The sequence below is a fragment of the Drosophila bipectinata genome, chromosome 2L, assembly GCF_030179905.1.
Source record: "Drosophila bipectinata strain 14024-0381.07 chromosome 2L, DbipHiC1v2, whole genome shotgun sequence".
NCBI classification, from domain to species: Eukaryota; Metazoa; Arthropoda; class Insecta; order Diptera; family Drosophilidae; genus Drosophila; species Drosophila bipectinata.
In genome coordinates this window covers 1,561,485-1,580,316 of record NC_091736.1, presented here as the reverse complement: position 1 = coordinate 1,580,316, position 18,832 = coordinate 1,561,485, and the positions used below count along the sequence as shown (strand labels likewise).

General features: G+C 43.3%; 3 protein-coding genes across 4 annotated transcripts; 2 read left to right on the top strand and 1 right to left on the bottom strand.

Moving 5' to 3' along the window:
- Nucleotides 1-386: 386 nt before the first annotated feature.
- Nucleotides 387-2,005, bottom strand: LOC108131139 (E3 ubiquitin-protein ligase NRDP1). 2 transcript variants are annotated; one of them, XM_017249871.3, is made up of 2 exons: nucleotides 1,858-2,005; nucleotides 387-1,783 (listed from the first exon to the last, which is right to left on the bottom strand). In XM_017249871.3, the coding sequence occupies exon 2, from the start codon at nucleotides 1,744-1,746 to the stop codon at nucleotides 751-753; it is 996 nt and encodes a 331-aa protein (XP_017105360.2). In that variant the 5' UTR covers nucleotides 1,747-1,783; nucleotides 1,858-2,005; the 3' UTR covers nucleotides 387-750. The 2 variants fall into 2 exon arrangements, with proteins under 2 accessions (XP_017105360.2, XP_070133604.1); XM_070277503.1 differs by having other exon boundaries at nucleotides 1,833-1,983.
- Nucleotides 2,006-15,154: 13,149 nt separating this feature from the next.
- nur (nemuri) lies at nucleotides 15,155-15,824 on the top strand. The gene has a single exon (XM_017249899.3). The coding sequence runs from the start codon at nucleotides 15,212-15,214 to the stop codon at nucleotides 15,710-15,712; it is 501 nt and encodes a 166-aa protein (XP_017105388.2). The 5' UTR covers nucleotides 15,155-15,211; the 3' UTR covers nucleotides 15,713-15,824.
- A 735-nt stretch (nucleotides 15,825-16,559) lies between these two features.
- Nucleotides 16,560-17,838, top strand: LOC108131133 (fibrinogen C domain-containing protein 1-like). Its single transcript, XM_017249863.3, has 3 exons — nucleotides 16,560-17,281; nucleotides 17,332-17,465; nucleotides 17,540-17,838. Exons 1-3 carry the CDS (start codon nucleotides 16,887-16,889, stop codon nucleotides 17,722-17,724), a joined length of 714 nt encoding a protein of 237 aa, XP_017105352.2. The 5' UTR covers nucleotides 16,560-16,886; the 3' UTR covers nucleotides 17,725-17,838.
- Nucleotides 17,839-18,832: the final 994 nt, after the last annotated feature.

The following is an 18,832-nucleotide window of genomic DNA, read 5'->3' as shown; positions in this document are numbered from 1 at the left end:
TTTTCATTTGATCTGAGATCCGAATTTCAATTGTTTGACTAAAATCGTAATGGCACCAAAAATTTATCTCAGTTGGGAAATTAAATTTTGTACAATTTGTAAAAGTTTGCCAAATGGTGTCGCCAACTGCCACGAACCGAGCGCAAGCAAACTTTCTGCATTTCCATTACAAGTTTCCTCCACCCACCGCAAACCACTCGCTCACTTTCAGCCCACATCTGCCGCCCACCCACCCACCAGCCATCCGTCGAGTCGGAACAACCTCAATCCCGGCTTACGCGTTTATTTAATTTGGCTAGAATATTACGCATACGCCCGAGTGTTCACTGTGCTCTCATAATTGCCGCGTAATTGCCGGGAAGAATAACTGTCAACTCCAATGGCAATTCGAGTTAAGCTGGCTAAGAGTAAAGTACGTCGCCATGGATTTTTATTTAATGAGAACCATTTGGTAGTTGATTAAATACTATAATTCTGCTTATAATTATACATGCTTTGGGTATCAGTTCTTGATTATACATCTGCACAATTAGTTTAGAAACTAGAGAGTCTAAAGCGGTGATCCTTTTATGAAATTCTTATCTTGTTGTTCCGATAAGCGAGCCGAGACGGGGGTCTTCGCCCGAATGCGGTCAACTCATTTAGGTTGTGAAATTTTTTTACATTAAAAGCGTGTGTCGTGTCCAGTAGGTCCAGTGTAGGTTGTTACCAAACAGAATTTAGACCTGGTAGATACAAATGTTGCCTGGATCAGAGGAAATCGCCATCCGGCACGATCTCTTGCATCTCATAGACCCCGTCGACAAATATCATCACTAGCCCGAGGGTGGGCCGGAGGTTCTCTGCCATGTGGGTGTTGTCCCCGCCGAGAACCACCACGCACGGCTTCCCGCTGGCCAGCGGGGGCAGCATTCGGGTGACATACAGGTTTAGGCGATTTAGGTTCTCGCGCCGGACGTCCAGCGAGGTCAGGCCATCGGGCCAACGGTCCTCGTGACACCGGTCCAACATCAGATTCACCAAGTGCATCGGACAGCCGCAGTTGCGCAGAACATCGCGCACCATTACGTGCATGGTGGTGTCCGGAGTGGAAATAAGACTGCCCCAATTGCGGACATCGCCCAGGGGCAGACCATGGCCCCACTGCATCAGAGAATAGCGATCCAGCTGCTCGCCGATATTGCGCATCAGCGGACTGGTGGACCTCAGGGCAGCAATGTAGTACTGGAGCAGCTCCAGCTCGCATCCCTGGGTTACGAGGCGCAGCTCGTGGTTGGCCTGCTTTTTCTTCAGCTCGGCGATCTCGGTTACTTTGCTCTGGACCAGCTCCCGAAGCTCGAACACGCAGTTGTGTGTGGCCAGCTCGTCCTTGGGCACCTGCATGCCGCACCCCTTGTTGCAGTCGACCATGACCTTGGGATTATGCTCGCAGCCAGCCACATGGCGTCGGAACCCCTCGAGGGCCAGCAGCTGGGAGCAGCCGTTCTCGGCAAAGGTGCACTTGATCTTTAGCCGGGAGAGCATATTGCGCATCAGACGGGATACGGGCACCAAATGGCCGGGAAGCAAGGCAGACCGGTCCACCGGACAGATCTGTTTCTGCTGTATCCACTTGTCGATGCACGCCCGACAGTAGGCATGCTCACAGCCGCTGGACTGCACTGGCTCCTCAAGGACATCCGTACAGATGGGGCAGATCAGCTCCTGGTCCACGTGGCCCACAATGCAGGATACATCGAAGCCCATGATGTATGATTTCGATTGCCAATCCGATTCCGAGACTCTGTTGTCGATGATATCGGGCAGATGAAGACTGCACTCGGTATACTAACCACAGAGTTTTGAATTCCTACTTACCACAGAGCTTGTTTCTAGAGATACTCTCCGAAATACTAGATTTTTATAATTTACTGATCGAAATGTAGATGCGTCAGATCTGGCGACTGTGTCAATGATGATATCTGGTTGAATGCCTACTACTAACTAATTCAGTAGCAAGCAAAATAGAGGTTGCTAGATCATAGATCTTATTCTAGCTCTAAGTAACCCAGTTGAGTGCAATTTTGTAAGAATTTATCCATCATCTGGTATGAAAACACTTTCTGTGTGCCTCCAACAGTTTAGGACACTTCAATTTCAATTCAAGCGCAACAGAAACCAAGTAAGCAACAAACAGAGAACAGAGTCCCATCCATCCACTCCAAAGGAGGTGGAGAGCCTAGCCAGAAAGCATTTTCTTGGAGGCACTTGCATACAGGGACGGTCGTAAAACCCTTTGCATATTTATAGTCCCAACTGCTGCGGAAGTTATGCAAATTGGAAAACTTATGGTACGACAACCCGGAATGGAGAGGCGCCAGCCCCACCGAAGACGCCAACCGCCTACGTTCACGTCCGCCTGGTCAAAACAAATGCCAGAGTTGAATTTTATTTATAAAGTGAAATTTTACAAATTAACAGCAAATGCTGGGACATGGGCAGCAAATAAACTTTCCATCTTTAGCTCGACAATGGCCGAAATTCGTACAAGCACTCGTCAGAGGACACACACACCACGGTTGTGACAACATATTGCCATGTCAAAATATTTACACTATATCAACCACTCTCTACGATAGACTCTAAAGGATAGATGCAAATATTCGCTACCTATATATATGCATAAACATATATATATGTAAACAAATGCCGGCAAAGGGACAGGACATTGTATGACTGGAAATTCGGTTTTAAATTTCATTGGGCTCTGCCATCCGCTTTGGATATTAAATTTCATGTTTTTCCTTCTAGTGGCAGTCGGCCATTGTCTGCCTTTTTCCATTTATATGACAACTGGACTGGCTTTTCTTGGGCTACAATTTAAGATCCTTTGCATCTGCCATAGTTGGAGTGTTTATCGCAAAATGCAACTGTCAGTCGGAGCCAGACTTTGAGTTAGAGTTATTTCCTCTCGAATGAAAATTTTAACAGAGACACTTGGGAATTATTGCTTTCGGTGATGAATCGAATAAATCATAATTGATCAATGGCTGTTTCTTTTCCTTTCTCCGATTTCCCAAAAAATAATTAAAATTCTGCCTGTTTTCGGCCTCTTGAATTCTGAATTTTAATAATATTTCGTGTTTGGGAACTGATGAAGCGCATTAGAAAATAATCAAGCATTTTCATTTGACTGGGTTTCGATAAAAAGCAGTCTAGCAAAGAGACAATCAAGCCACACACTCAAGCCGAGCCACTCAGGCAGGCTAATTTAATAAGTTTATCAGAAAACACACACATATATTCCAAGTCAAACAAATAAATTTAATATTTTTGCCATTGAACGGGTGGCCTTTAATGAAAATCAACACTTCCGGCTTGGTAAGTTCACCCGAATTCCAGTAGATACACAGATGCATAGATAAATATGTATATAAATATTATTTGGCTTAGTATATTGTGGGCACAACTAATAAGAGTTGCAACGTGTAAACAGATATTACGTGAGTGCCTTAGACTTGGAATGTAACGAGCTACAAATTCTTGCCACAAAATGTATGTATATTTGTATTTGAATTTTCTGCTCTTTCCGTTCCTGTCATTACGTGGCAAAGGGAGTACGTGCCACGTTGGCAGCAAATGGTGAGAGTTCTAGTCCTTTATTTTGTCTCCAGTCAGGATTATCTTACAAATTTTTGCCCCTTCCTGTAAACATTTATTTTTGGCATGACTTTTGTATTTATTTTCTACTTTAGTTATAATTACATTCATGTTTTTGTGGATCACCTTCTCGGGCCAAGTTAATGTCTCGTTTCTGTTAATACACTTTGTAGAAACCTGGCAAGAACCTGGGTAATTTCACATTGTGACAACTTGTTTCACTCGCATTAGGATCCATTTCCTAGAGCAACAAGCCAATTGTCATCCAAGCGCCGTACGGCGTACGCATCACCCGCAAAAAGATACAAAAAATTACCATGAATTACAGTAATTCTGGCTGTGCTGCCAACGGAACGCTGCTCTTGGCCCTAAGCCATGCCATTACATGGAAATGGGACATGTCAGCCACTGCCACGAGCAGGACCAAGACCAGGACCAGGACGCGTGTATGTTGGTCCTGCTGGTCCTGATGGCCCGATCTCTTGGCCCGGCTATATGGTCAAGCGGTCACGTTCGCATTGTATGACCGGAACGTGCAATTTTTCCACTCGGCGCGGGACGGCAGGGACCATCGGAATGAGAAACGCAATAAGCACAAGTTTTATGCAATAAAATTAGCCCGCTCACACACGCACCAACACAGGCGCCAGCGCACACAGGAGCCAGGACACGCAGGATGCTTCAGTGGCTGATAAGATAATTTTATTTGGATGTTATTGCATAAAGTCATGTGAGCAGTGGAAATGAGTTAACCTAAAGTAAAGCGGCTACGTGCCTCCGGCTCGGGCCGGCCATGGCAGGGGGCATTTCCATTTCAAGGGGGCTCTGCCGATAGTTGGGGGTAAATGGATTTTAATAAGATAATTGACAGTCTGAAATATTGATGAATTAAGCTTACTGGTAGGTCAGATTATATTAATTGTGTTTAATTTTTGAATATACTTATTTTTTCCACTCTTTAAAGATCTTAAAAAATAGTACAATTTGATTTACAAACTTAACGTTTTAGCTTAATAAACAAGGACATCAGACGTTCCTCTTGACCCTGCATTTATGTTTATGGTGGTACCCTCTCCCAACATGCCATCACCACCATCATCATCATGGTAAGCAAGGGAATGTAACGCACAAATTAGGCAAAAAAGCCAAATTCAACTTGGACTTGGTTCTGGATTCATTGTTCGCTCAGGCGCCACTAAATCGCTGGTACAAGCATGCCTTTTTGTGGCATTCCAGAAACTTTTCCAGATTCCGAAACCGACTAAACTGTGAACTAATATCTACATCTTTACATCTAAATTACTTACCATTAGAAATTCAAAATGCAGATCTGATATAAGTTCTTCAAGAATCGAAAATCCATTTTTATCAACTTAAAAAGAGAGCATTAAATCTTCGTTCATCGCTTATGAATATATCGTTTCAAAAATGTTTGCCGTGAACGTTTTGCTGGAATTTAACAACTGACCGCACACACAAAAATATTGTTGCCACACCCGAGGCGACAACAAACCCAGAACGATGAAAACGAGCGAGGAAAGGCCTCAAGTGCCGCAAGAGCACTTAATACTAATTAGCTTTGCGCCTACGCCGTGACCTACGACCTGCCCGGACCGGAGCGGAGCAGAGCGGCATTTCCGGATACCAAGAGCCAAGTCCGTGGAGGAGTCACGGCACAAGGGTAGGGAAGAGGCCTGGGCAGGGGTGTCATTGGCAATCTGTGCCGCGCTTAAGTGGCCGCAACACGCAGAAACACGGAAAATGGTGGCCGGGGTGGGTTAACAGCTTTGGGGCGTCATTTTTATGAGCTAATTAAGTTGTTAGACTTGATGAAAAACTCATTTCGTCGCAGGTCCATATCTAATTTGCATTAATTACGAGCCGGCGACAACAACACAATAAATAACAAAAACATTAATATTAGAGAAATGAGTTGGTTTATTTCTGGCAAAAATATCAAATGACTTTAAGCCAAAGTTAGCCTTTACTGGCCCCTATCTTGGCAATCACACAGCCAATAATTGGCAGGCAATTTGCATTTATTGGCAGCTGCAGAAATATGTAATAAGCCTGCCAACGACCAACTTTCTGTCCGGAATCTGGCACTAGAGTTTCGAGCAACACTTACAACACTTGGTATATAGGTTTCACAGAGTGTCGTTTGTCTTGGCCTGCCAATTTCAAATTTGCACATAGTTTATAATTTGCTTAGGAACTTGTCAGGATCCTGCAATTGAAATTGCAGAACGCAACTTTTTAATGGCCAAAGACTCAGAAGCTTGCAGGAGGCGCTTTATAGTTGGCCTTTTTGGAAAACTTTTCGAATTATAGACGAATGGCTAAGCTCTTTTTATGGGTGTTTCTCTGGAATGTCGAGGACATTAATTTCGGGCAATTCAAGGTCAGCAGGAATTTAATAGAAAAAGTTTTTCAAAATGAAAAGATTAATCCAGAAAATATTTTAAAGATTATCTTTAGCTTTCTTAGATTTTCAAAGGCAGAATAGGATAAAACAAAGTACTTTACTTTAAATATGAAAAGAGAATTTTTTTTTAAAAATATAGCTAAAAATAAACAACCCAAAGCCCCTATTTACAACTTTAATCTTTATCCTTGTCTAAAATCACAGCTCTTCTTTTTTTAAGAGACCAAGTCAATCGTCTAAATCTCTTTAATGGACTTCTAAACCCCACAATCAAAATACACCCATTCGAAAACGCAACTTAATTTTCCAAAGCTCGAATAACAGGGAATACCGGGGGAAAAGAAGAAAAACCTCCAATCTGACAGAATTAAGTGCCCCCTGGGGTCCACTCACCGAAAAGCCCGGCAACTGTTGGACATTTTGATGTATAGCCGTCAAAATTGCTCGCCCAGCAAGTCATCACAATAAATGCCAATTTATTTTCGCTTTTTTTTGTTTGCTGCAAAAAGGCAATTCCAACCGACAGCCAACAAACAACCAGCGACGAGTCTGAAGAGTTTCGGCAGGCAAATCGAACAATGATTAATCATTGGTCGAAGGACATAATTATTTTGGCACCAAAGTTGGTAGCTGAACTGGTAGGTGGCGGCTAATAAAATCGTTGACAGAAAAGAAACTCTGCTGGCCATAATGATTATGTAATGAATATGTTTGGGGCGGAAAACTTTCGCAGCAAACTTTCGAGGAGCCGAACAAAAGTGTTACCTTATTGGACGGCTACTTGAACGGCGAGTTGAAGGGACAATGGAAGAAAGGGGAGTCTGGTGTCGCTGTCGTGATAAATTATGTTAATAACGTTGAGTAGGCAACTTGGCAAAAAGTTGAAAGCTGCGAAAGTTTTTCCGGGGTCCGAGGCTCATCCCTTGTCAAGAATCAGGCCACGTTCCAGAGCCGCACTTATTATGCCGATGCCCGGTTCGACCGGCATTCGACCATAATATTGTGTGCATATCATATTGAGTGGTTGGCCCTAAGTAGTTGGCCACACTCTCAGCCATAGTCGGTCTCAGCCATACTGGCTCCCACCGAGCAAGCCAACTCGCATACTTTATTAATTCACTTAGCAAAGTGTAATCCTATCACGTCAATAAGATTATGGTTTTCAGAATCTTTAATATTTTTCTTGTTGCCAGCAGAGAACACTTGTTGTTGCTGTTTATGGAAATCAGAGCCCTCGACTTGGCTCTCGGTCCTGGCTTTCGCAGTTGCCAGTTGGCGTCATGCATAACAATGACTTACTTTTTGTAGCCAGGATTCGTATTCGTCCTTTTTGACGCCCGGCGGTCTCAGCGGCAAACTTTGAGTTTCTTTGGCTTTTTAATATGTGCCAACGTTTATTCTTATTTAACTAGATTGTGTTGTTGGAGTTTTTGTTGGCCTTTTAGCTTTAGTTGTTTGCTTTTACGATTATTAAAAAGTTATATGTTGGTCTTGGACTTGGAAGAATTCATGTTTCTTCGGGGTATGGTTTACCTTATTAATGGTTACCTTATTAATGCTCATTTCGCAGAACCCAACAAAGGCCATGATTCAATCCACAGAACGAAGGAAATGCCCTGTTTTTTTGCGATGAAGGTAATATAATCGCTTAGCGGATCTGTTCAGATATCGCTGTACAAATTGCTGTCGTCTCCCCACTTGACTCCACTGACTTCTTATTGGCGACCAGTGCTGGCCGAGGGGAAACGTTGGAACAACAAGAGTAGGAAATGCAGGAGAAACCAAAAGCAATTACGCAGTCTTGTTGACCAGAAACGACTTGAAAAACACAAAGGCGGCCAAGGAGCAGATACCAGATACATCGATGGTCCAGGGGGGCAGTGTGGGCGTCTAGAGCGAAAGCAAAAACATGTACATGTCCGGTGCAATAAACATTCATTACGAATGGGCCAAAGTGCCACAAACAGAGAAGGATACGGATGCGGATACGGATACCGAAACCAAGTCCAAGGAGAAGCAAGGCGGGTGGGCTGGTCTTAGGTTTTACGGCACAGCTGCCACTCGCCAGCAGACGACCAGGAAATCAGAACAGGACACCCACATTCCCCTCCCATGTATATACACACACATACAGCAGAACGAAAGGACATGTTGCTGAGAAATACTTTACTCCGGAATTGAACAATAAAATAAATGATATTTGCCCAAGTAGCTGGGCTTCGTTTTAAAATTCAATAAAATTTTATGAAAATGCTGCGATTAAGTTGTATAAGGATCCCCGGCACATATGTGCGAAAGGATCACGGCTGCGAGCGCCTGCGAATATAAAAAGGGTCAAGGCAGTTGGAAACGGTATTGACTTTTATGACAACGGTCCGAAATCGGGAGCGGGGGAAGGCTAGAACTATATAATCAAAGTGCAACAGCTGCTGCAGCAATCGATGATAAAACGGTGGTAATTTTTCCTCCCTTCCTTAAAGTCAAGAAGAAAAGCTTTTTTCATTTAAATTTCCACAAAACATGGCCATAAATTATACATTTCAATAATTGACAGCTTTTGATTTTCTATTTAAGCCAAATATGATTCATTAACGTTTTCAGACCGAAGGATATTTTAGTTGCAAGGTTGCGGAATACTGAACGACATTGTTTTTTTGTAAGAATTACATTTCTGGTTTTTCTGTTCAACTGCAAGCTTTCTTTATTTGGAATTTTAATTAAAAATATTTTAATTTATCGTATTTATTTGTGTACTCCCAGCTCCCATCGGTGGGCTCCCTCACTTCTTGCTTTATTTTAGCCACGTCGAAATGCGTGTGACAAATGCGTGGCCATAACTTTCGGGGCGGGCCGGAATGGCATGTGTGACATTTATTACAACATTTTAAAGGTGCTGCCTGCCGGCATCGGGGAGGTCGCTAATAAATTAGCTGGCATTTCAAAAGCAGCGCAAATTGGCGAGCGCAAACATATGTGGGTGACTGTCTGAAAGGATTCGGGCGATGGCAAATAAATCACATATTTCATATTAAACGTACAGCTTGGAGTATTCATTAAATGAATCTCATAACATGCCAGTGGAAATTAAATTAAATTATCATTTCTAATTGACATATCATTTTCAACTTTTTTGCGGGTTTCTGGGTAAACATTTCTACCTCAATGCTGTGGCCTTAAAGCCATGTTAAAGTATTTAAATTTATTTTACCTTATCTAAAGAAGAAACGTGGACTCTGGCGCACTTCCCGACGGTAAGCTCCACAAATGAAGCTCACGCTCTGCCTCGCGGCGTAAATTACGCGTATAAAATGAACATTAGATTCATATTTTAATATGTCAGAGGAAGAAGCTCATTCACTTCCGACCCACCCGCACACACTCACTCTCATTCAGTCGACCATTCAGACGGGAACATAAATAAAAGCCAGAAATTCCGCACACAGGCGGCTGCTTCTCTTCCTGCGAATGCCAACAACAGAGTCACAAAAAAGGTTATGCCAAATAACCTGCAGCTATTTCAAACATAAACAGGCTCATACCACACTCCTCGCACACACACACAGAGAGTGTGTGTTCTTATTTCCATTACAAATGAGCTTATTATACGCTCAAGTCACAAAGTCATTGCGACTTAAAAGGATTTGCATGTGATTAGCAGGACGAAATGTAAACAAAACTCGAGTGCCAAAAGACAAAAACAACTTGGCGAATCCAATGGATTGCGAAAAGGTATCGACAGGATAATACCTCTTAGATACATCTTTAATAAAATATGTGGATAATCTACAAACCTTCAAACTATATTATTTTAGACTAATTTTTGCCTTTAAGCTTATATTTTTGGATTTGGTCGAATATTCCCTTCTGAATTACAAAACCAGGCAGCAAAAAGCCAAGACTATTTGTAAGCACTTTTGGTAGAACATGTCTCGAATGTGTGTGGGTACGTTTAAATGTAGAAAAGTACAAACATATTGCGTATACCGCGTATTGCTGGGAGCGGAAAAGCGCTCCACATAAAAACAATGAACACATCATAATCATAATTTTTGTGGCCTAATTTTGGGGGCCAGTCACTTGGCTGGAGTGATTCTGCCTAGATCCTTATTTTCGAATTTCATTAAATGGCCAGAAAAGAGTGTCCGGGTCTGATACATACACCTTGGCTAATGGCCTTGGCCCGGGATCTAGAAAAGTCAATCCCAATCGATGGGCCCACGACTCTGACAGCAACGAAAGACTGTCTTTGCGCTTCGATTACCTTGCATAATGGGCGACGTCTTCTTTTGCATAAGCGCCGGGAACTTGCACAAAAGACGTTGGCAAATAGAAAAGCACTTATTCGCTTTGCCAGAAGGCTCAAGAAGAGCCCGGCTCTGGGGGACTGGAAGCTGAGCTGTCGGAGCCGTGTAATTGAAGCTGACTGGAAAGTGTTGCCCAAGCTCGCCAACCAGGAAAATAGGGAAAAAATACGTAGCAAATATCGATTATCCGGCAGTGGAAAGGCTTTTGCCAAATCAAATATGCACTTCTTTTCGACCATCTTTCCCCAAGGTCCTCAATAAAATTTTAAATTGCCTCACCCAACAAAAAAGCAGAGTCTTTGTTTGGACTCTGAATTATAATGACGTCAAAAGGAAGCAATGACTTGCATTGCTGGAAAAGCAAATAAACCAGGACGCGTGGAGGAAATGTAGGGGAACGCATTATGCCAGACGGAGCATGAAGGGCGAGCCCATTGAAATGGAACTTGGCACAAAGAGTCGAAAAGCCAAAGTTTAGCTAAAAGCCAGATAAATAAATAAACATACGAATGTGTATATAGGAAGAAGAGATTTGCGAAATTGTTGTGCTTTTGAATAAATAACTCCTAGAGCAAATAAAGGTGAATGCCGAGCGGAGAGCAGACAACAATGAGCCATCATGCTGGAACCCAAGTACGCACAAGTGGCTGCCGTTGCAGGGCTCCATTTCCTAGCACTTGGCCAAGTTCAAGTACGCAGTCGAGTTGATGGCTTTAAAGCTGAATGAAGCCGGAGCCCCGGCCTAAAACTCGTCTGTCAAATTAAGGATGTGCTGCACGTGTGTTCAGGCCGCCGGCTATTAAGCGACACTTCAGAGTTCAAAGTTGAAGGGCTGGGAGGCCGACGAGTTCGAAGGGACTGCGGGATTAACTGTGCATAAAACTCAATCAAGTAGAGACAACAACCAGCAATGAACTTTATAAATTTTGCACTTAAAAAAAACTATATTGAAATCTTTAATCTTAGGTCAACCAGCCATTTTGTGATATCATGAATACTTGTCCATCTTTTAGGTTTATCATCTTAATTTCAACTAAGCCTTAGTTTTCTAAATTTTAAGCATTTTTTCAAGTCTACCCGCTTTTGTCCCTGCAGCCATGTCGAGCTCTAATGCAAACTCTGACACGCTTTCGAGCCCCCAGCTATTCAGAGCAGCCCTCTCCTCTCAGGAGTGACGGAGACAGAGCGTCGCTGCGAAGGACAATGACAGAGAGCAGAACCCCAATGTTTTGGCAACAAGGCTCCAAGAAAAAAAGCTGCCAACGAGGCCCAGACCTGGCCCACACATTTGCTCTTTTGCTGCTTTGGGCCCTTTGTGCGGCACCCGGAGAAAGTCAAATAACTTAGGCAAATGTGCACTCGACTCGGCTGTCAGGGCCTGGCCCCCAGCAGGTGATGCCTCCGCCCTCCGAGCCGAGGAAAAAAGGCTTAGTCGGATTGGCTGGGGGACTGCGTCTCGGGACCTTTGCTGGTTCTTGGCCATTTCATTTTGATGCCTTCAGGAATGGGTTTCTGTGAAAATGTAAGGAATGCGATGTGAAACACCATTGAAGTTCGTGTTTTGATTATCGTATAATAAAATTTATTAAATATATGATTTAAACATATAATTTTTGTTTTTTTTGTTTTCATATTTCTTTTGAACTTTTGAACAATTTAATTTTCCTAACAAAATAGTAATGGCCACCCAAAATCGCTCTTATCGAGGAAGCAAAAAATGAAAATCGTCAAACAACTATGAACTACCATACCTATGCTCCAAGTCCCTGAGATGGAGTCCAATTAGTTTGTAACCATTAGGAGGCGGGTAAAGATTCCGCGCTCGTTCACCAGCTTGCTGCAGTGCGTATGAGTATGTCTGTAGAATACCGAGGGTGGACTCGTAATGCGATCCTTGGAGAACTCACATCGCTCGCAGAGATTGGGAATAAACCGGACCTCCGAGTAGGTTCCCTGGACAAAAGTGTAGCTGAGCACCATTGTGGAGCGGCAATCGTCGGCGGACTCGAGGCGCAACTGGAACATCAACGTATTGAAAGCCGGTGAATCTGGCTTCGGTACACTACCTGGCTCCTCTTTCTGGGCAGCTTCACTTCCATCTTCGGATGATTTCTCGGAGCTGTTCGGCAATCTGTCGGGCTCCTCTTTATTGGAATTTTTACTTGAATCTTCGGATGAGTTCTCTTTGCTGGTCGGCACTCGGGGTGAGCTCTGCCACTTGAGAAGCACTTCCCAATGGTGATGGTAAGCTTGAAACCGTGCCACACTGACAAAGGTATCCATAGGAAACAAGCCCAACCGATTGCACTGCGGCAGAATCTGCAACCGACGCATTTTGAGATCAGAAAGTTGCATTATCGTCAGAATTTGGCTGATTATGCGGTCCTTCGCATCTCTGGTGGCCTGCTTCAACTGGAGGCTCTCGAGCAGCTCTAAGCCAGTCTTGCCCCCAACTGGACACACGTTTTGGTGGTCACTCTGCATCGGGGCCTCGCCCACCCATTCGCAGCCCAATCTGTGATATTGGCAGGACACCAGGCGCTTGGGGCAAGATCGCAGAAAATGCTCTCGCAGGCCGGACCGCAGCATCTTGGCGCCACAATGTTCACAGGCCACAGGTATCTTAGCCACGGAGCTCTCAGCTACCACATTCTGGATGGGCTCCCGGATATTGATCCGCACTCCACACTCTGGGCAGGTGCTCAGTCCGGCGGTATGTGACTTGTCGTGAACGCGGATCTCGTAGCAGCCGGCGCAGATGAGGTGGCCCCGCGGGCACTGGAAGAGGGCAGTAAAGGATATATTCTTGCACATCACGCAGCGAGCCAGCACGTTGAGAAGCTGCTCCAGATTACTAGTCGCATCCCGCTCCGTGACACCACTGGGTGTGGCCACATTCGAAAGCTCGTCATCGCTTTCTATCGCATCTAGAATCACTCTCGAATCGTTCGAGTCTTCTTCTTCCAGATGAAGATCAGATGCTACCTGAGAGATTTCAGGTGCCAAGATCAGGGCATTACCGGGATCGCGGCCCACGATCATAATCCGCACCTCAGGTAGGCCATCCGAGGAGGAGACACCTTCATATTCCGGGCTCTGCGACATTTAGTTGAAGCCTAATTTGAAGCTTGTCTAAAATATTTTTATTTTTGTTGTATTTGGAGTTCAGATGTGTTCAGCTCGGTCAGGTGATTGAAGTAGTGTGACAGTAACGTGTTGATCTCTACAGTAACGTGTTGATCCATCTGACACCCTTCCCCAAGCGGCTGGGATGAGTAACTAAAAACGAAAATGAAGTATTAAGTTTGTAAGAATTTTAGTTTTTCGGTTATAAAATATCTTATATTTAATATCTTAAATATAATACAAATAATAATACACTAATATAATATATAAATAATAAATAATAATAATATAATACAAAAATGTTAGTAAAGTATTATTCGACCAATTTGCCCAAGAACTATCCAAGACATTGACTACCAACCGGCGCAGCTTCGAGTTGGACATGTCGAGTCCTTGGCAAAGGGACATGCGAGACCTCTTTTGTTGGCTGAAATTGAAAATCCTTTGTTCCCACTGTAAGCGCCATTTAATTAGTTTTTCAAGCACACCCGTTCAGGAGTCCTGCGAATCGGAGCCAAGGCTACGCCAATAAATTCCATTCCATTACATGAACCAATTGAACACCACTCGGCGCTTGTACATGACTGCCCTAAATCAAATTAAAGATTGTGTGAAATTTCCTTTTTAGCTCAAGCTGTGGGGGAACTCAAGCTCTTTAGGCCAAATAATCAACAATTGTAAATCATTTCAACAAATGTCGGCCACGTGATTTCCGGCGGCACGTGCTCCACCTTCGAGTTGCGCCACCAGCTGCCGAAGCAGAAATTATTGGCAAAGCGTTTAAGCGCAATAAATATGTTTGATTGCTGGCAGGTTGCCCGAAAGATATATCCCGATAGCTTCAGCATCCTGCGATCCTTTGCTACTAAACTAAATAGTTAGGGGCCACGGAAAATGTGTTTTTAATTCATTAAAGTGTGTTACTAAATAGCCGCTAGATGTTTGCTCTGCAGTTTTTAATAGTCATGATTGGAGTTTGTTTTAGGATCAGTGAAAGAAACACTACGACTTTATTATATTCTATTCAAAGTTCTCCTGAATTACTGAACTATTTTACCAATGATTGAATATTTTTTCAAGTGGCATTTCCGATTCCGGAAGCTCCGCAGACTCTGAAATCCTTTCTGAATTACCAATACCTCCCTGGGGCCACGGGCATTGCTCGACTAAATCAAACGAAAGCGCAACTAAAACGCTTTTGTGCACCATTGGCTTGTTTTTTTTTTTAAATGATATTCTGGCCAACTCGTCTGGCCAACTGGCTGCTGTGGGAATCATAGCTTGAGCCCGGGGAGCCAGGGCAATGGCGAAACCAATTATTTGCGGACGCAGCTCAGGAAGCCAGCCGGAGGGCAAGCAATTTGTAAGGAAATGAACCGTGAGCCGGGAAAAGGCGGTGGCGGAAAAAGTGCTGCAGTTGAAAGGCAGGGAACTAAGCTAAACAAAAGATCAAATTAATAGCCGGACGGTATCGAATCGAGTTTGGTGCGGCGGGTGGGGAGCAAACACAGCTGAAGATGGCTGGAGGGAGTGGGGGAAGGGTGCAAGCTGTTAGCTGTGGGGCAGGTATAATGCAACATCTTGCAGTGGGAAAACATTTGAACAGATGCTGGCCACAAAGTTCTTGGCTGGATCGAGGAGTATAAAACACCGGAGGTGTCACCTCGAAAGCATCACAACCACTTCCGGCTTTCCCCAAGCAACAGTTCGAGCAACAATGTCAGCTAAATACGCCCTGATCTTCGCCTTGGCGGCCCTCTGCTGCCTGGTGGTCTCCAGCGAGGCGGCGGCCCAGCGCAGCCGCGTCCTGAGCACTCGCCGCGGCTCCGAGCTGGTCGAGAAGACCACCGACGGTGAGAAGGACTCCGAGCTGGCTGCCCAGGAACAGGAACTAGAGCGCCAGGAGCAGGAGCAAGAGGAAAGCGAACTGGAGGGACGCAGCGAAGATGGTGCCGCCACTGAGAACAAGCAGGAGAAGGACACCACCACCAACGACAAGGACACCATTGTGCGACCCAACAAGGATGACGCCCGTGCCCGCCGCATCATCCGTGCCGGTCGCCGTCGCCGAGGTGGTCGCCGGGGAGGTCGCCGTGGGGGCCGCAAGACCCGCCGCTCTGGACGTCGCGGTGGACGCAGGCGCGGCGGTCGTCGTGGTCGTGCTGGTGCTCGTCGCCGCACCTCCGTGAGGAGGCGCAACGGCAAGGGCAAGGCTTAAGAACTTATCCTTCCTCGCCGAAGCTAACACTCTGATCCACCACTTCGATACAAAGCTGTAATATACGATCTACTGATTCTCCAAAAATAAATATAATTATGAAACAAAAAAATATCAAGTCTTTTTCTATAGCTCTCTATAGTCTTTTTCTTTTTATAAACTGAAAAACAGTTTATAAATCTTATTTTCCAAGAAATTAATAGTATTTAGTGCGGCATTGAATCTTTGGTTTCGTTTTTTAGCGCCAAGCTCATTTTACAATCTTGTTATTTATTTCTTGGCCTAGTTTCGGTTGCTAGCTCCAAAACACTTTCATTCTGTTTTTAGAGCCGACCTATACCTTTAACCCTAGATAGCCTCTAGACGTTATGACTCGTCAAATCGATTAAGTACATATATTCTTACGTCTGCCTATTTCCGCAGTTTAAACTTTTGGAATGAACAACTTTTCATAAGCATTAGTATATAAATATAATATGTAATATAGTTATAATAATGTAGTAATAGTTTATTGGTAAGCTTTCAGAGTAGCTTAATTTTATACTGCAGGAAATCAATAATCACCGATTAAATAGAATATACTAGTCATAAGTATATGTATATTTGTATATATAATTTGTATATATATATTTGTATATAAGCACCCACAGATGACTTCGTCCCCCTTAAAAAAATAAGCTGAGATTAAAGATTCTGAAAATACAAAAATAATCTAACGGATGTGACCTTTGATGCCGCAAACCTCATCAATACCCTTACGAAAGCCCGAAACTGTTCTTATCATAAAAGTTGGCGTGGAGAGACTTTTCGTTTTTAGACAAGCACGGCTTATTTTTCATTCAATTGTAATATAGAGAACTGAAAGCACGCCATAGATCCGCGAGTTATAATAGTGATTCCATTAGTTTTAGTCCTTGGTGACACAATTGTTGCCGAGGAATAATGTCTTGCAAATAATTTACCAGACTAAGCTCTGATCAGAAGCCACAATAAAGTGAAGAGCTGATAAGGATTACACAATAATTAAAATTACCAAAAAAATTAAGAACTGAAAAATTGAAAAAATGTGGAAATGTGATCAATTAAACTATTGGCCCACGCCGGCAAAGACATTTCCCATATAAAGCTGCCTTGAGGAGATGCATTTGAGGCTCCTTGCAAAGGGTCTGGATGGATGGTGATTCAACGACGGGTGGACGGCAGCGTGGACTTTACCCGAAGTTGGAATGAATACAGAGATGGGCTTGGAAATTTGACAGGAGAGCTCTCCATAGGCCTGGATAAGTTGCACTTCATCACTAATTCGAGACAGCACGAACTGCTTATCCGTCTGGGAATAGTGAATGGGTCCACTGATTTCGTCAAGTATGATGATTTCATGGTTTGCATCAAGGATACTGCCTATCTATTGGAATCAATTGGAAATCACACTGGAAGCGCAGGAGACTCCCTCAATAAATACCATACGAACATGATATTCTTAACATTTCACGGGGATACTCACCTTCATAAATATAATTACGCTGAAAAGTTTGGTGGTGGCTGGCGGTTACCAAATTGTGCATTAAGGTATATCATTAATCGTAATCGTATCGTAAATTAAATTCTTTAACTTACAGTCAGCTAAACAGAAGGTTCTACAAAGAGGGCAAACAGAAGGATGACTTATACGGGATTCTTTGCCGAAGTTGCCACGGTTGGGAGTACAATGTTTCACATACATTTGTCAAAATGATGATTAGACCCAAACTATGTAAGGAATATTTTTGAATATGGAATTTTAGAAACTCTTACACACTAAACTTCTTTTAACCATCCAATAAATAGGTTTTCTCCTCGATGCCAATCTTGAAATCATCATACTTGACGAAAGCATTGGACCCATTCACTTTTCCCAGACGAATAAACAGTTCGTGCTGTCTCGATTGAGTTATGAGGTGCAACTTCTCCAGGCCTATGAAGAACTCTCCTGTCAAATTGCCAAATCCATCTCTTTGTCCAAGTCCGCTTAAAGTCCACGCTGCCGTCCATCCGTCTTTGAATTACCATCCATCCAGATCCATTGCAGATACTTAAAATGTATATAAAAGCGATTAAAATAAACAAATGAAATAATATGAGTATAATATGCTGGGGACCCTTTTCATATTTAATCCAAAATCAAATAAGGATCAATTGGATAAGGATTGGCCATATAGGGGAAAACCCCATTTTCAAGGGAAACCCCATCTACCCATCGAAAAATGGACAAAAAATTAAAAAAACATTTTGTCTCTGGATTTTGATGCAGAATGGTGAAGAATCAGACCGGAAATCGTTTAAGGTACTCCGCTTGGGAATCGGATGAGAATTGAAGAAGATATGGCCATCACTGTGGGCCCTATAGGGAAAAACCCCATTTTCAAGGGATCCCATCACGAAAAATGGACAAAAAATCTAAAAAATATTTTGTCTCAGGATTTTAATGCAGAATGGTGGAGAATCAGTCCAGAAATCGTTTAAGCTACTCCGCTTGAGAATCGGATGAGAATTGGGGAAGATATAGCTATCACTGTGGGCCATATAGGGGAAAACACCATTTTCAAGGGAAACCCCATCTCCCCATCGAAAAATGGACAAAAAATATGAAAAATATTTTGTCTTAGGATTTTGATGCAGAATTGTGGGGAATCGATCTAGAAATCGTTTAAGGTACTCCGCTTGAGAATCGGATGAGAATTGGGAAATATATAGCCATCACTGTGGGCCCTATAGGGAAAAACCCCATTTTCAAGGGATCCCTCACAAAAAATGGACAAAAAATCTAAAAAATATTTTGTCTCAGGATTTTGATGCGGAATGGTAGACAATCGATCTAAAAATCGTTTAAGGTACTCCGCTTGAGAATCGGATGAGAATTGTTGAAGATATAGCTATCACTGTGGGCCATATAGGGGAAAACACCATTTTCAAGGGAAACCCCATCTCCCCATCGAAAAATGGACAAAAAATATGAAAAATATTTTGTTTTAGGATTTTGATGCAGAATTGTGGGGAATCGATCTAGAAATCGTTTAAGGTACTCCGCTTGAGAATCGGATGAGAATTGGGAAATATATAGCCATCACTGTGGGCCCTATA

Bases quoted from the DNA above. Each gene is read 5' to 3' on its own strand.
- LOC108131133 (XM_017249863.3), top strand. From the start codon at position 16,887: ATGGTGATTCAACGACGGGTGGACGGCAGCGTGGACTTTACCCGAAGT. The intron at 17,282-17,331 runs GTATATCATTAA...TTTAACTTACAG, and splicing joins TTACCAAATTGTGCATTAAG to TCAGCTAAACAGAAGGTTCT. The intron at 17,466-17,539 runs GTAAGGAATATT...TCCAATAAATAG, and splicing joins GATGATTAGACCCAAACTAT to GTTTTCTCCTCGATGCCAAT.
- nur (XM_017249899.3), top strand. From the start codon at position 15,212: ATGTCAGCTAAATACGCCCTGATCTTCGCCTTGGCGGCCCTCTGCTGC.
- LOC108131139 (XM_017249871.3), bottom strand. From the start codon at position 1,746: ATGGGCTTCGATGTATCCTGCATTGTGGGCCACGTGGACCAGGAGCTG.